Source organism: Impatiens glandulifera, chromosome 8 (assembly GCF_907164915.1).
Source record: "Impatiens glandulifera chromosome 8, dImpGla2.1, whole genome shotgun sequence".
NCBI classification, from domain to species: Eukaryota; Viridiplantae; Streptophyta; class Magnoliopsida; order Ericales; family Balsaminaceae; genus Impatiens; species Impatiens glandulifera.
Window position 1 is genome coordinate 19,019,052 of NC_061869.1, and position 16,743 is coordinate 19,035,794.

The 16,743-nt window shown below is 37.2% G+C and overlaps 2 protein-coding genes across 2 annotated transcripts; both read right to left on the reverse strand.

Moving 5' to 3' along the window:
- Window positions 1-1,809: 1,809 nt before the first annotated feature.
- On the reverse strand, window positions 1,810-2,886 carry LOC124913139 (beta-amyrin 28-monooxygenase-like). Its single transcript, XM_047453752.1, has 3 exons — window positions 2,466-2,886; window positions 2,195-2,382; window positions 1,810-2,118 (listed from the first exon to the last, which is right to left on the reverse strand). The coding sequence occupies exons 1-3, from the start codon at window positions 2,872-2,874 to the stop codon at window positions 1,810-1,812; spliced, it is 906 nt and encodes a 301-aa protein (XP_047309708.1). The 5' UTR covers window positions 2,875-2,886.
- A 28-nt stretch (window positions 2,887-2,914) lies between these two features.
- LOC124913140 (taxane 10-beta-hydroxylase-like) lies at window positions 2,915-3,523 on the reverse strand. Its single transcript, XM_047453753.1, has one exon. It carries the CDS (start codon window positions 3,521-3,523, stop codon window positions 2,915-2,917), a length of 609 nt encoding a protein of 202 aa, XP_047309709.1.
- Between the last annotated feature and the right edge of the window lie 13,220 nt (window positions 3,524-16,743).

Here is a 16,743-nt window from a genome sequence, read left to right on the forward strand (position 1 = left end):
TTAATAATATATAATTAAACTAAATTTATATAATTTGGATAATTTGGGTAACCCTAACCCAACCCAAATTAAACTCAACCCATACTCAACTCAACCCATACTTAACCCAACCCATATTAACCAACCCAAATTAATATTTTGGGTTTGGGTTAGGGTTGGGTTTGGGTAAACCCATATTATGCTCACCCCTAGGTGTCTTTCATTTTAATGCAACAGTGAAGCAACGGTTCATTATAGCTTAATTGCAACTTTCTTGTTGCTCTCCAAGAACTCTTCAGCTCTACTTAGGGATCTTTCTCCGGTGTTGTTTTCCAACCAAACAGTGAGTACACACTGTCTAGTACCTTGATAACTGGCAATTTGGCAAACCCCTAACCATTTTTTGAGTCTGTAGGGCAAGAATTGAGAAATATTCTCATCGTTTACTTTGAAAACAAAATTAATAAATATAATCAATATAATATATTGGAGTTATAATATACAGATAATATATCTTATATTATATCTCCAATATATTAATAAAGATATTTCAAGTGATTTCTCATCTTTACTGGAAATACAACATCAATGATCATGTTTCTAGTCATAGTCAATGTCATAAACATGCCCTTCTGAGGATGGTATAGGTTGCAGATCCCTGTGGCATACTTTGATTACTGCTTTCTTTTGGAGTTGCCCATACTAGAACATATTAAACATCCTAAATTACTTGATTTAAAATATAAAAATCATTAAACTTTAGCCAAAATGATAAATAAGATCGTTGAACATTAATATTAAAAATGACATTATACTTGAATTAATTTGTACCTTCCATAAGTTTAGGATTTTTTATCACAAGGATTGTTCTGATAAAATTGCAATCTCACCTGAGGTTGGGGTTGTCATCTAGGTGTTGCCAAGATTGGCGTTTTCCAGTGGTGAAGAGTAAACAATTGAATTCCTGATATTGCATAATACATGTTTGAAATATCAATTCAATGACTTGTGAGAATTTACAAAGAGAATAATAATCTACCTCTGCTCTACAATTGTTTTAAGAAATAGTCATTTCGAGACTATCTCTGCTCTACAATTGTCTTAAGAAATAGTCATTTCGAGACAACATTAGCATCACATCATTGACAAGTAACATCATTATCATACCTAAAGACAATGAAGATGAAGAGGACGAAGATGAAATCAAAGATACAACAGAGAAGAAAAACACAAAGAAAACTAAGGTTGTTGATCCTCAAACACGTAAAACTGAAATTAATAAAAGTAGTGACAAAAACCCTAAAATCCTAAAGAATAATACATTTATTATGTTATTACGAGTTCATATAGAGGAAGATTAAACAATAAGAGCAGACAAACATCATCATCAACTTCAATTCAATCTCTCTTAATGAAGAACACAAGAAGAATGGGACGTGGAATAAGCCAATATAGTCAAAAGGCGAATATGGAGACAACATAGGTTGGGATAGCTAGATTGTAATTTTTGTTCATTATAATCTGTGTTTTGTAATGTGATTTGACTGCAACAATTCAGAAACTTTTGAGTTTTTTGTTTGTCATCTTACAATCAAAACTAGGATTTGTCTAGTTTTGATAATTGACTCCTCCCACTTTTAGGCTTTTTAATAAAATGGTGTTAAACTGTTTTCCAAAAAAAAAACATCATTATCATAATTTCCTAATATATATATTTCAATACAAAAGTATAATAACATAAAGTATGAAATACTACTAGTATTTTGAGGTTGCCTAATCTGTTTGTTTGTTAACTTATTAGCATATATATGTATAGTAAGCTTCTTCTAGCTACTCCTTGGAAACAATTTGAACAATTTGAATGGGAAGTCCTTGAGTAGGCATTGGCATTGGATCACGTCCAAAGAAATTATCGTCGCAGCATAACTTCCATTTGAACCGGGTGACTATGTAATGGATTGTGACCAGAATCTCAATTTTAGCAAACTCGTATCCTGGGCATACCCGAGGTCCAGCTCCAAACGGAATGTAGCAGTAAGGTGGAATGCTTCCTTGGTTATCAAATCTTGACGGATCAAACTTGGATGCATCTGGGAATATGTTATTGTCCATATGAGTCATGCTTGATACCCATAAAACCTGCATTATAAAGAAGTAAATTAATTTCTTTTGCAACCATGTAAGATTTTGTATTTATTGAGTCATTCACACTTACTTGCCATCCTTTAGGAATTAGGAAACCTTCATACTCAATATCTTTTAGGGCTCTCCTAAACCCTCCAAAGAGTGGAGGAACCAATCTCAAAATTTCTAAAGCTACTTTCCATGTATATTTCATCTTCCCTAGATCTTCCCTTGTAAGCAGCACCCGAGAACCTTTGCTTCTGGATACCCCTTCTTGTTCTGCAATCAGATGTAAATCTTTTATATTCAATTACATACACCCAACCGGGTTGGTAGTACACAACTAATTTATTATCTATCACCTTGAAGAAGGGTTTCATAAACGACGGGATCGCGGGCGAGGAGCCTAATAATGAATGATAGGACGATGGCAGAGGTGTCATGGCCTGCAACCAGCATAAGCTTCATGTTGTGAATGATCTCTTCATCGGATCCTTTGCTGCTGATCAAGGAAGCGATGATGTCCTCGTTAGTTGATCCTTTGGCAGCAGCCAGCTTTGCTTTCTTTTCGCGAATGACGTGCTTAATTAGGTCAGTGATCTTGAGACTGGCCTTGAGACTTCTTCTGTATTGCGTGAAGGGAAGATTGATGGGTAGTGACCACAATCCGGCTACTAGATCCTGAAAACAGTTTAGTAACTCTTCTCTCCTTGACCCATGTTCCAGCCCAAATAGAAGAGAACATATTATGTTGAAAGTAAGGTTCTTCATCAGGGGCACAACCTTGAAACATATACATGGTTCTCACTTCTCATGAATGAATGAATGAATGAATTAAACAGAGAGGAGAATTACTTACCGTGATGCTTTTCTGTGTATTCGCGGCGGGGCTCCAATGGGATTGAAGGTGGGTTTGGAGTTCTTGATCCATCTTTCCAACATACTCCTTCAAACACTCAGGTTTCAAGAACGATACAAGTGCGCCCCTCACCCGTTTATGATCTTCCCCACTCAGTTCTAGAATGTTTTGTTCCCCCATTAGTGTTTTCAACGATTCTGTCTGGCTGTTCCCTAACTGATCACTGTTGCCGCCAAATACGAACTTGTTTGCGGCCTGGCCGTGGATAAGGACAGTCGGCTTTCCAAACAGGCTTAGCTTGGACACGGGACCATACTTTTTTACTCTATCGGAAACCCATTTGTCGGCTGTGTTTGATTTCATCGTCCATAGGAGAGTCAGGCTTTGCCCCACCACTGGTATGCCCATAGAGCCAGGTGGTACCTTTGCTCGATTCTCATGTGATGTCGTCCATTTCTTACGCTGATTGTTTATGAGAAACAAGATAAAGGGCAACAGAAGGGATAGGAAAACGGTGGACATCGGATGTAGATTAGATAGCTTCATGTCATCAAATTCCATGGTGATTTTCCTGATGAGTGAGTGAGAGAAAATAAACAAAACCGAACCACCGATGAACAGCTTTAAAGATGATCATGGGTTTATTACAATATTATATTGCTAGAGAATCTTCAATTGATTTGTGCCTTCTTACTACTAGACAACTAGCATATTAATTATTTAATAAGTAAGCATTTATTATTGTGAAATTTTCCGAAATGACCCATAAATATGGGTTTATTTGACCGGATGGTCGCCCATCATTTTAATTGCTTTCGTATTTTTTTTTTTTTTTTTTACGAAATTGTCCTTTTTGCGAAATATTAAGTCCCTTAGCATTTCGTGAAGTGGAAATGTGTGAAATATCCAGATTACCCTTACTATTTAATATAACATCGCCTATTTTTTTCATTTCTTTTTTCTCCTTCTCTCTTCCCGCTCTTCTCCTCCTTCTATCTAAACTGCGGCGGCGATCGACGGCGACGGCGAAATCCATGACAATGAGCTCCACAACGAGCACTAATAAATGAACCCTCTATTTTTATCTTTTTTATTATTTTTATATGACTATTTATGATTGATTATTTTAATTTTATTTTATATATATATATATATATATGAGCGTTCATCATTAATTATTTTAACTCTATATTTCTTTTTCTTTTTTATATATATTTTTTATATTCACATTAATTATTAATTATTTTAAAATTGTTTAATCCATATAATTGAATATAACAATGAAAATTCTTTCAACAATAAAAAACCTTCAACACAAAAATAAATTAATTAAGAATTAAGAATTGAATAATAATAAAAACTCATTCATCAAACACTAAAAGAGTAATAATCATATTAGACAAAACAATTTATTTACTACAAATATAAGTCGTGAATAAAAATTAAATAAAAAATTATTAATTTCATTTTTATTTATATTAAACTAAATAAAGAAAACTTTTTTTTTTAATATATTAAATTAAATAAGAAAACTCTTCAAAAAAAAATATTACAGTAAAACATAAAATTCATAAATAAGTTATTAAATTTTTTTAAAAAAATGAAAATTTAAGAAATATGAGAAATAAAAACTAATAAAAAAATTAAATGTAAAAAAGAAATTAATATTAAAATAATAAAAAATGTAAGAATAAAATAAATTACCTAGTTTAATTAATGAAAAGGAAGGAGAGAAAATATATTAATATTTAATTAATAAATATATAAATTTAAAAATAAAAGTTAACCATGATTATTAAAAGAGGCTAAATGAGCCAATTTTTTATAGTACATATGTTTAAATGACCTTTTATTAGTACATACGTCTAAGTGAGCTTTTTTCTTTTATTTTATCCTATGATACTTCAAGTTTATTAATGTTTGGTTTATGCATCTTCGAATCACTTTTGTTTAGGGTTTACTTCCCGTTTCGCTAAGTGCTTACCATTTCGCTAAGTGCCTAGCGTTTCGCTAATGACCTAACGATTCGCGAAGGCCTTCCCGTTTCGCGAAGTATTAATTATCCATTTCCCGTTTTTAAATCAAATCATGTTTTTTATTGCAGCTGAAGTTTTCCTTTTCTATAATGGAGAGTGGAAATTTGATGCTGATGGAATATTGTATTTTGATGTCTCTTCAATCAAAACATTTGATTTACCCCAAAGTACTCGTTATGCTGAATTAGTTTTTAAACTCTATGCTAGACTTAACGTGCAGAAATCTACATACGATTTAGTGCTGCAAGTCAAGTATGATATTCAGAATATCATAAATACAAAACCTGTTTTTATTGATTTAGATGGGGATTTGAACACATATTTATCACGCTTGATTTTGGGTCGAACCGTGTCACCATTGTGTGTCTCTGTAGTAGAGAAGTCAGCATTTACTAAAAAAAGATATCACTACTTACATACCCAACTCAAGAAAGTATACTATCACCACAACTTAATCAAAAAATTGTACCACAAGTTGTACCCTCAGAATTCTTTGTTAAAAGTCAAAATAAAGCCGGAGAAAACTCTTTGCCTCACATCCCACTTACTCATGACTTGTATGTTAATACAAGTGCAAAGGCATCAATACCTATACCAACTAGTGCAAGAAGATCATCAATGGGTACACCAACTAGTGCAAGAAGAGCATTAATGGGTACACCATCTAGTGCAAGAAGATCATCAATGGGTACACCATCGACAGACGCGACAGACACATCACCGCTAGACCCCTCATTTGCGATGGCATTAACTAGTGAAACCGTATTGGAAGTTGGTGCGTTGTTTGAAAATAAAAAAGAACTTTAACTTAGTCTATATAAATATGCGATGACCGATCATTTTGAATTCAAAGTGGAGAAGTCAAGAAAACATTTTTGGTGTGTGAAATGTTTGGATGAGACATGCAAGTGGAGCTTGCGTGCTGTGAAAGGTATGTTTTCTGAGATGTTTGAGATCCGGAAATTCGAGCAATAACACTCATGCTCAGTTTTGTCGAGGCCAAAGAAAAAAATGCAAACACCAGTATGGGTTATTGGGCAGTGCGTGAAGAGCAAGTACATGGACCATCACCATAACTACTTGCCTAAGAAAATAATTGAAGACATGCAGACAACTTATGGGATATTTTTGACTTATAATACGACAAGGGCAAGGGAAATTGCTTTAATAGCGGTGTGAGAAACGGTAAAGGATTCCTATGGAATATTGCCATCATACATTTACATGTTGGAGAAGTATAATCCTGGTACCATAAATAACATCCAGACAGACGAGCTCGACCACTTCAAGTATATTTCCATGTCCCTAGGCCTCTCAATTAAGGGTTTCAAAGCATTTTGTTGTCCTGTATTGTGCGTTGATGCTAGCTTTCTTAAGCACAAGGTGGGTGGTCAATTATTGGTGGCTATTGCATTGGATGCGAATGAGCAACTATATCCTGTCGCATTCGGCGTTGTTGATTCAAAGAATAATAACTCATTGACTTATTTTATGCAAAAACTAAGAGAAACAATTGGATAAGTTGATGATCTCGTCTTTGTATCCGATAGACACCCAAGCATCGCCAATGTCTTGTGTGCTGTTTTTCCAGAATTGACCACGGTGCGTGCACATATCACATAAAGATGAATATTATGGCCAAATTCAAAAGTGATAAATGTCATGCCGAGTTTGATTTGGCTTCTAAAGCGTACACTATCCACGAATTTAATCGGTTTTTTTGACAAGATCAAGGTTAAAGATCATAAGATTGCTATCTAATTGGAAGAAATTGGGTTCTAAAGATGGAGTAGAGCATTTTTTCCTGGTAAGCGATATAATCAACTCACATGCAATTATACTGAGAGTTTCAATAGTTAGAGCAGGGAAGCCAGAAAGTATCCCATTTCATAAATGGCCGAGTATTTAAGATTCACAATACAACATTGGTTTAACGATAGAAGAGAAAAAACGTCCAACCACGAAGAAGTTTTATCTCCAAATTATGAGAAGTTATTACGTGAGGGATTCGAGAAGGCCAGATTCTATATAATCCAATCGCTTAACCGATTCGAGTTTTATGTGCATGACAATTAGTCCCATTTCAATGTCAATTTGAAAGACATGAAATGTACTTGTAGAGTATTTGAAGTTTCGGGTCTTCCTTATACGCATGCAATGGCTACTGCCCGTAGCCGGAATTTGGTTTTTATGACTTCTGTTCAAGGTATTATTCAGCTCACATGTTCAATCTGTTTAACCAATTGATAAATCGTTATATTTTCCATGCACACATGTATTACATAACTGAATGTTGGATAAATGCATATGCGGAGACATGTTATCCTCCTGGTGATGAAGAAAATTGGGATGTTCCCGAACATATCAAGCAACGCTCGTGTCTTAAACCAAATGTCAAGGTTAAGAAATGCCGACCACAAACAAAACATAGGTCATCCCAAGGTGAGGTCCGTAAGGTCCCAAGACGATGCAGCTCATGTGTTGGACTAGGACATAATACGACAGCATGCAAAGAAGTGATGCATGCACCATCTACTACAAGAGCATCATCATCTAAGCAACATGAGTCATCATCTCAACAGTATGAACCTTTAACTTGTAAGATTATTATGGTGATAAGTTGTAATATATGTTGTTAATTGAATTGAATTATGGTGGTACTGGTCAGATATAAGTTATAGTATATGTTGTTAATTCAGGTAGTTTGGGATAAGTTGTGGTATATGTTGTTAATTCATGTGGTTTGGGAATCACTTAGCGAATCTCTAGGTCCTTAGCGAAACGGTAAGCACTTAGAGAAACGGTAAGCACTTAGAAAAACGGTAAGTCCTTAGCAAAATTGTAAGAACTTAGTGAAACGGAAAGTTAAAGTTACACTTGTTTTTACATTGAAGGTTATCTTCAAGTCTGAAGTGCAAAATTCAATATATGAATATACATTTTACAATTCAACTTCAAATATTTTAACAATACATTTTCATTACTTCAAGTTGTCTCCAAAACAAAGGTTCGATAATTTACATTTACATCAAATCAAATAATTTATCCAATTTACAATACTAAGGTTCGATAATTTGATGGAATCACTTGATCGCCATCTTCTGCCTCCAAAACTCCATGTTTTCTGAGATCACATTCTACACGCCTTGGTTAGCAGTCAAGTATTCCATATACATGAGCGTGAATACACCATAGTCCCCGCTATTGGTTGCTCTTGGGACTTCCCCTACCTTAGCTGCTACGGTTTTGACTTTCGGGTGTGGAAACCGTTTGTATGTCATGGGTTGGATGGGGTCTTGGAAGTTGAAGTCAGGATACATTTTCATCTCACTTGTAGTGATTGTCTTTGCAAATACATGTGGAATCATCTCACACAACGGTTTCAAATAAGGATCCAGATTCTTATAAATATAAGCATCGCAATCATACACGTCAATGCGATTCTTTTAAAGACGTGCTACACACAAAATCCAATGCTTCTGGCTTATGTTCACGGGCACGTATATATCGTCGATTGTTGACCATTCAGGCATATATTTATGCTTTAAACCCATGTAATAGTCTTTAAATTCTTTGACTGGATAATTTGCACGATCTTTACTAAAAGTCTTGTGCCCTCGCCTTATTTTATCTGCCAATACGCAATCCCCTATTGCGACTTTAGAATTTTTATATGTCTTGGGATATTCTACAATCCTTTTTCGCAATAGGTGGCAGAATGCATCAATTTCCTACACAATGAGAATACTTTCAGTATATATCAAACAACATTGAACCGTACTTCGCGAATCGCTAAGTACATAGAGAATCCCTAAGTACCTCGCGAAGACATTAATAATGAATTGCACGACTTACAGTGCCTTCAAGCCATGTCAACCTTGTTAGAACTCTAACAAACATATCCTTCTCTACTTCGCAAGTCTCTACATCCTTTTTCACATCATTGGTTTTTGGATCATTCAACCACTTTTTTACTTTATCCAGCAGCTCATCTTCAAATTTTTGAAGGGGATTGACGTCAGAGTGTTGGCCGGTCCTACCTGGACTTCTAGTCCAAAATTGGAAATGTTGGCACGAATGTATCAACTTATTTGAAGGGCAAAGCCGATTCTTCCTCTTGGAGCTCTGATGAGCTTCTTCAGGTTATTGAAAATGTATGAGGCCCAATTTATGGGTGAGAGTCTGATTATTGAAATCATGAGGTCAAACACCTCCCGAGAATAGTTTGGATTTGCCATTCGACCTAGAATGGACCGCTGGATCAAATCTTGAAAGACTTGGAAGTGAGGAGCGAGGTCATCTTTCAGACCGTAATCTTCGACCGGATCAGCGGTGCCGGAGAAGATGAATGAGTAATCTTCTTTTGCTGGAAAGAAGGGGGTTGGAAAATCCGAAAATCCTTCGGATGGCAGATTGAAGAAGTTTGCGAATGACTCTTCAAAGAGCCGATGTAATGCACCGTCAATGATAGTGCCGATGCTTCCATCGTCCCTTACATATCCGTTGTTGAAGAACTCGTGCACCTCCTCTTCGAGGTTGGTGTCCGATCCTTCAAGAAATCTTCGCAAACCGGATATGAGTAGAGGTTGAAAGAGAACACTTTCAAATTTGGAGTTCAGAACCTCATCAAAATCGACAATGATTGTGTTTCGGAGTTCGGCATTCATTTTGAAGAGCAAATTGAGAGTCGGAGAAATGAAGGTGAAAGTTCAAAGTATAGAGATAGAAAGATAATTCTGAAGTGTGATTTGTTTGAAGAGGGATGATGTCTTTATATAGTGCAGGCGGTTGAGGAGAAATTAATGAGAATATTTTGAAAAATCAGACTGTTCATGTATGGTCATTGAATGCTTGATGCAATTTTAAGAGAATAATCTGTTTGGGAAAGGTGCGTTGTAGGCTGTCTAGTCTATCCGGACTAGGCACGCCTTTTAGGAAATGAATATTTCTGTTTCCAGGGATGATTTGAGATTGTTCAATGTAGAGGTATTAATGTTTTTATTTTCTCAAGGTTTGGCTAAAAGAGGAAAGAAATGATTTTCATTAAAAAGATGTACCGAATCGGTAGTACAACAAAATTACCGGTTCGGTAAAGTAAGAGAATGAGATTTCATGGTTCGGTAAGAGAAAAAACAGAAAAAGATTAAACGTTGGATGATCCAATGGTTAAGGTCTTCTTAGATGTTGCCTTTTTCCCATCGGTCGATCATCTTTTGGATTCTCTCCTTTGTTAGCACATGCTTCGAGTGGAGAGTGAAGAATGGTCCGGAGTGGATGTCGAGACTTGCACAAAAACCGCTCAGTTGGGGAGCGTACCCGGTTTTGTTTGATGTGATCATCTTCTTCAGATTGTTGAAGATGATCCAGGACCAGTTGACCGGGGTGCCAACCGTGATGGCAATCATTATTTCAAACATTTGCTGGGTATAGTAGTAGCTCTTTTCTCTACCCAAAATTGTTTTTTCCAGAATCTCGCTAAGAATCTAGTACTTGTGAGAAAGTTAGTTCTTAGCACCCCAGGTTTTAACCGGGATGTTAAAGCTCGTGAACAGATGACACATTTTTCAATGGTCACCGAAGAGTATGTGAGATCGGTTACCCCTTCAGTGGGTAAACCGCAATATTCAGCGAAGTTCGTCTCACTGAAAAGAAAGGATTGACTATAGACTTGCGCTAAGATGATGTCTCGGTGCACCTCTTTAGCGGTTTCAAAGAATTCATCGACTACCAAGTAGTCGATAATGAAGCGATTCTCCAAGAACTTTCTTAGCCCAGTTCTTTCAAGGGCAAGAAACAATTCCTTAATGACGTGGTCTTCATATTGGTAGATCGAATCAAAATCGGCTAAAAGGATCTTTTTAGAGAGTGGAGGGGAGTTCATTTTCTTGTGATAAACTTAGCTCAAGTGTTTTGTTGATAGTGATCTTGTGAGATGTTTTGAAATATGAAGAGTTGTTTATATAGCCAAGGGTTCGGCTAGGTTAAGAGTATGAGCGTGCTTTGTGATGTCATCAGATAATTAATATGAAGTTAACTTATTTAGGCATACAATGTTTAGTTCCAATGCAATAGTAATGATGACTAAAGATTTTCATGATGAGAATAAATATATGAACAAAATGTTAGTCTTCCTCTCTTGATGATGGACACGTGTCGTCATCTCGATTGAGGTAGACTATTTATGATTTATATGTTCCCTTTTCAAGGTGTGCATGGTAACACGGTTAGCCGTCCCAAGTTAGCCGGAAAATTTCAATTTACCGAAACCATGATGCATTTTATTGGTTGGTTTTCCATGAATTGTTTTATCGAGATATCTTATTCCGGTGTGAAGAATTATCGAAACGAATCGACATTTGTTCAGCTTTGGATTAAGACCAAGTTATTTGAACCGCTCAATATATATACATGTGATTTGGTAATATGAATTTGTCAGACTTAACCGGAGATATTTTTCCGGTTAGCATCCTTGAATGCTTAATTTCCTATTGAGGTACGGTTTGAGAAGCGAGAGCTTCTCTTTGAACACATACCCCGGTTTTTCATGATGATGTAAGTTTGAAAGCATGCGATGATGTTTATGGCATGAGTTGCTTGCTATCAGTAAGTCCTAAGATATTTCTGAAATAAAAAAAACTTAGCTTCCTGTAGCGGTTTGGTGAAGATATCAGCCACTTGTTGTTCGGTTGAGACATACTCCAGCCGGATGTGTTTCTGTTGCACATGCTCCCGGATGAAATGATGTCTTATATCAATATGTTTTGTTCTTGAGTGCAACACCGGATTATATGTGATCGCTATTGCACTAGTGTTGTCACAAAATATTGGCGACTCTTCAGCGGTCACACCGAAGTCCCTTAGTTGCTGTTGGATCCAGAGGAGTTGTGCACAGCAGCTTCCGGCTGCTAGGTACTCCGCCTCTGCGGTTGATGTTGCAACTGAGGTTTGCTTTTTGCTATTCCATGAGACAAGTCGGTCTCCCATAAACTGGCGAGTCCCACTTGTACTCTTTCGATCGATTTTGCAGTCTGCATAGTCTGCATCAAAGTAACTTATTAGATTAAAACTTGAGTCTTTTGGGTACCAAAGTCCCACATCTTGAGTCTCTTTCAAATATTTTAGAATTCTTTTAGCCGCGGTATAATGTGATTGCTTTGGATTGACTTGAAATCTCCCGCATACTCCGACCGCGAATAGAATGACCGGCCGGCTGGCTGTTAGGTAAAGTAGTGAACCGATGATTCCTCGATATGATGTTATGTCTACTACTTGACCGTCTTCGTCTTTGTCTAGCTTCACGGATGAACTCATTGGAGTAGCTGCCTCGGCACATGTGTCCATTCCGAATATCTTCAGTAGTTCGGCTGTGTATTTTGACTGGCTTATAAAGGTTTCGGTTTCAATCTGTTTGACCTGAAGACCTAGGAAGAAACTTAATTCTCCCATCATACTCATTTGAAATTTGTCAGTCATTATTTTTGAGAACTTATCACATAGTTTTGGATCGGTTGATCCGAAAATAAGACCTAGGAAGAAACTCATTTGAAGTAGTATGTGTTCCTTTTTCTCAAATTTGAAAAGGGTTTTATCAACCAAGCCTATTGTAAACTTGTGATCAAATAAGAATGCGGTTAATGTATCATACCAGACTCTTGGAGCCTGTTTCAAACTGTAAGGAGCTTTGTTTAGCCGGAAAACATAATTCATGTGTTCTGTATTTTTAAAACCTGGAGGTTGATCAACATACACCTCTTCATTTATTTTACCATTTAGAAAAACACTTTTAACATCCATTTGAAAAACTTTGAAATTTTTGAAAGCCGGAAATGCCAAAAATATTCTAATGGCCTCAAGTCTAGCCACAGGAGCAAATGATTCTTCAAAATCAATGCCTTCTTCCTGTTTGTAACTTTGAGCCACTAGCCAGGCTTTGTTCCTCATAACTAAACCGTCTTCATTGAGTTTATTTCTGAATACCCATCTTGTTACTATGACCAATTTATGTTTCGGTCTAAGGACTAGGTACCAGACTTTATTTGCCTAAAAGTATCTTATGTTGTCTTGATGGTGATTGTTGATTAGTTTTGGATGAACGTGTTTTGGTTTGTTTGTCTCCTGACCGGTTGGCTTTCCTTCTCTTAGGATGAAACTATTTCTTCGAATCAGTTGGACTTGCATATTTTAGTTCCGGTTTTAGGACAGTTTCTGCCTCAATGTTGGTTGTAGAGCTCTTGACAAATCTTACGAAAGGAAGATTGTCTTTTGTAAGTTTTATCCCGTTAGAGTTGTTTTAGTTGGAGGATTTGTTATCTTTGTATCCAATACCAAATTTACATTTAGGATGTCTGTTATATTTGCACATCTGGTTTACGGCTTCACGGGATCTTTCCCAAGCAACCGTGATGTATTTTGTTCGTTCATCTTCTTAGGCTACCGGTTGAACTATCTCCTCATTTTCTAAAGATAGTCCAGCCGGTTCATATATCGTGGTTTTGCATGGCTCACCAGCGGTACCACTTGACTCTCCGGTTTCATGTTCTAACCGTGTCGGTATATATGCAGATAAGTTTCTGAACTCAGCGACCATTTCGTTGAGTGCAGTAACTAAATCTTCTTTAGTAAATTTATCAGAAGAAAAATCAAATACCTCTTCTTCATTTGCCATGAAGCAAGTGACTCTTTCTTTATCATTTTCGTTGTCGGAGTATGCCCAGTCGCTTCCACCGTCGGATGCGATGAGTGCCTTTTGAATTTCTTTTCCTTCATCGGTTTGTTGGTTGTCGTTCCTTCGGTAGTCGTTTCTTTAGTTGTCATTCCTTCGGTATTCGTTTCCTTGGTAGTTGTTTCCTTGATAGTTGTTTCTCGGTTTTCGATCGTCTCTCCTCGGTTTCCTGCATTCCGACCTGAAATGACTGAAACCGTCACAGTTATAACATCTTTTATTAGATTTATCGGAATAATTATAATTGAAATTTGTTGTTCGGTGGTGATTGATTCTTCTCCATGAATCTCCCAAATTTCTATGCTAGCATCGCCATCACGTCTTCACTGATCTGGTCAGCGTTTTTGACGGGAACCAGAGCGGTTGATACATGGACCGCTGGTTCCACCGATGTAACCAAGGCTCTGGTTGCGGTTGAGGTTGATGATTCGTCTTCGATCCGAGACTTTATCTCGAACTCGTATGCTTTCAGGTCCTCAAACACGTCGTGCAGCTTCATCTGCCCGAGGTTGCTTGACTCCCTCATCACCATGGTCTTGATGTCCCATGTGCTCGGTAATGATCTTAAGGCTTTTATGATTATCTCTCGGTTGTCATATCTCTTTCCGAGTGTTTCTAATTCGTTGACCACACTAGTGAACCGGTTACTGAATTCTTTCATGTTTTCTCCCGGTTTCATCCTGATGTTCTCATATTTTGAGTTGCCACCAAAATTTTGTTTTCTTTTGTTCTTTCATTTCCTTCATGAACCTGAATGATCGTTTCCCAGGCTTCCTTTGTATTTTGACAATCTGAGATTTTGTTGAGTGTGTTGTCGTATATAGCTTTGTAGATGTGTCTCATGCAATGGTTGTCCAGGTTACTTCTTCTTCGATCTTCAGCCGTCCATGCATTTATCTCCTTGTTGATCCTTATCGGTCCTTCCTTTAGAACTCTGCTCATCTCATCATCCATCATAATTAGATGTAGATACATTTGTTTCTTCTAGCTAGTAAATGCTTCACTATTTAGCATAGGTGGCTTATCGCTGTGGGTCATGTTTCCCATCTTCTTTCGGTTGCTTGAGTGTTAAGAACCTCGCTCTAATACCACTTGTTAGGATCGGGATCGCCCTTGGAGGACCGGAGTTCCATATTGTCAAGGATGAACGCTTACAACAACACAATACACACACACTGGTTGGTGATAGTCCAGTTAGAGACTAAACCCGCTTCTTAACACTACACAAGCTGTCACAAACTCTTGAAACGGGTTCAACGGCGGAATTGTCTATTTCAACTTGAAGCAACACTCAAGGTTTGATTTGGATGATATTTATAAGTAGTCGGTTAGAGAGGAGAGATGGACCGGTTCGATTTGGAGTAAGTGATAGATTGGTTTAGAGTGAGTAAGCCGGAAATAAGGAAAATAACACAAGACAAGAATTTTATGGATGTTCGGAGCAAACTCTCCTACGTCACCCCTTCTTCTCAGATGATGAGAAGAATTTTCACTAACTTGAATGTTACAACACTCACACAATGCCGAACGAGCCTTAATCACTACTCGTCGGTTACACCACTCACTATGATGTAATACAATAACTCAATATACATACACAACAATAATGCTTTCTAGAATTTCAACTACTGTTTAGAGTCGCGCGTGGGATTTCCTTTTTCTGTTCGATGTTCGATTCTTTTCTGTCACTGTGCCTTAATCACTACTCGTCTTCCTTTTATAGTGAAGAATATCCTAACGGTCATCTTTTTTTCTCTCCATTGAATTGGTCATCTGAAGCCACGCCGGTTCAGAGATGTTGCGTGCACGTTTAATCTTTTTGACACTTGGCAAACATGCGTGCACCGGTCAGGTTCTGATGACGTGAGCAGGTTGTATTTTGGACATGTGGCAAACATGCACCCACCGGCCGCCTGATTCAGATTTTGCTTGGGATCTTGGATAAGCATATCATCATTGTTTTTATAGCATGCTTCTGATCCAGATCTTATCTTCTTGTATATTTTTGAGAAATCTTTATTTCGTCATGTTACGTCATCTTCTCGGTTTCATCATTTTTCAAAGTTTCCCGTTGATCTTTTCGTAATATGAGCCGGCTGGATTGTAAAGTTATTGATGGCCGGTCCGGTTGGGATATTGAAACCGGTTCCTCTTGATCATGACTTGATCATTTGAAGCGGATTACTACGGTATGTGCTTCAGCCGGTCTGATGCGGCTTGATCTGTACATGCACATGGAAATTGAGATTAATTAAATTCTCTGGCTGGTTTAAAATTAACTTACTTAATTTTTCTAACAAAAGGTGACCTTCCCCCATGGATATCGGAGGAAAGTTTCCTCGTCTTCCACCATGTGGAGTATTTTTAGAAATACCACCCTCCTTGGGTCAAATGTAAATAGGTACTGGCAAATCAGGCATACCAACCCCATCTTGAATGCATCTTCCTTGTCTTTGCATTTCAAAAAAGTATTCTCCAACTCGCTCATTCACACACTATTTTTCCCTTTCAAATATTTCACCGAGAGAGGTGGACAACCTCGGAATTCTTCTTCATTCAACTCAGGAAAACTGTCGAAGTTTAGGCCTGTAACCAACGCATAGTCCTTCATACCAAATATAAGTTCATGCCCATTCACCATGAAACTTATCTCCTTGGGGTTTGATCTTACCCTCCTCATCAACATATGATGTACTATTGTTCCTGAGAACTGCAAGACTGGGTCTGTGAATAATGATCTGAACTGGGTAACCCTCTCCAAAAGATTCATTTCCTCGAACTTCTTAACAATCTTCTTCAGGCAGAGGGCATTTTTCCAAGAAATCCAACTAGGAAACTCAGTAACTGTGGTTTCTTCCATCTATAAAAGGAACAACATAAAAAATGTAAGAACAAATACATAAACCATCGTAAACCATAAGTACTTAGTGAATCGCTAGGTACTTAGCGAATCGCGATGTACTTAGTGAATCGTTAGGCACTTAGCGAATTGCGAGGTACTTAGCGAAACCCTAATAGTGGAA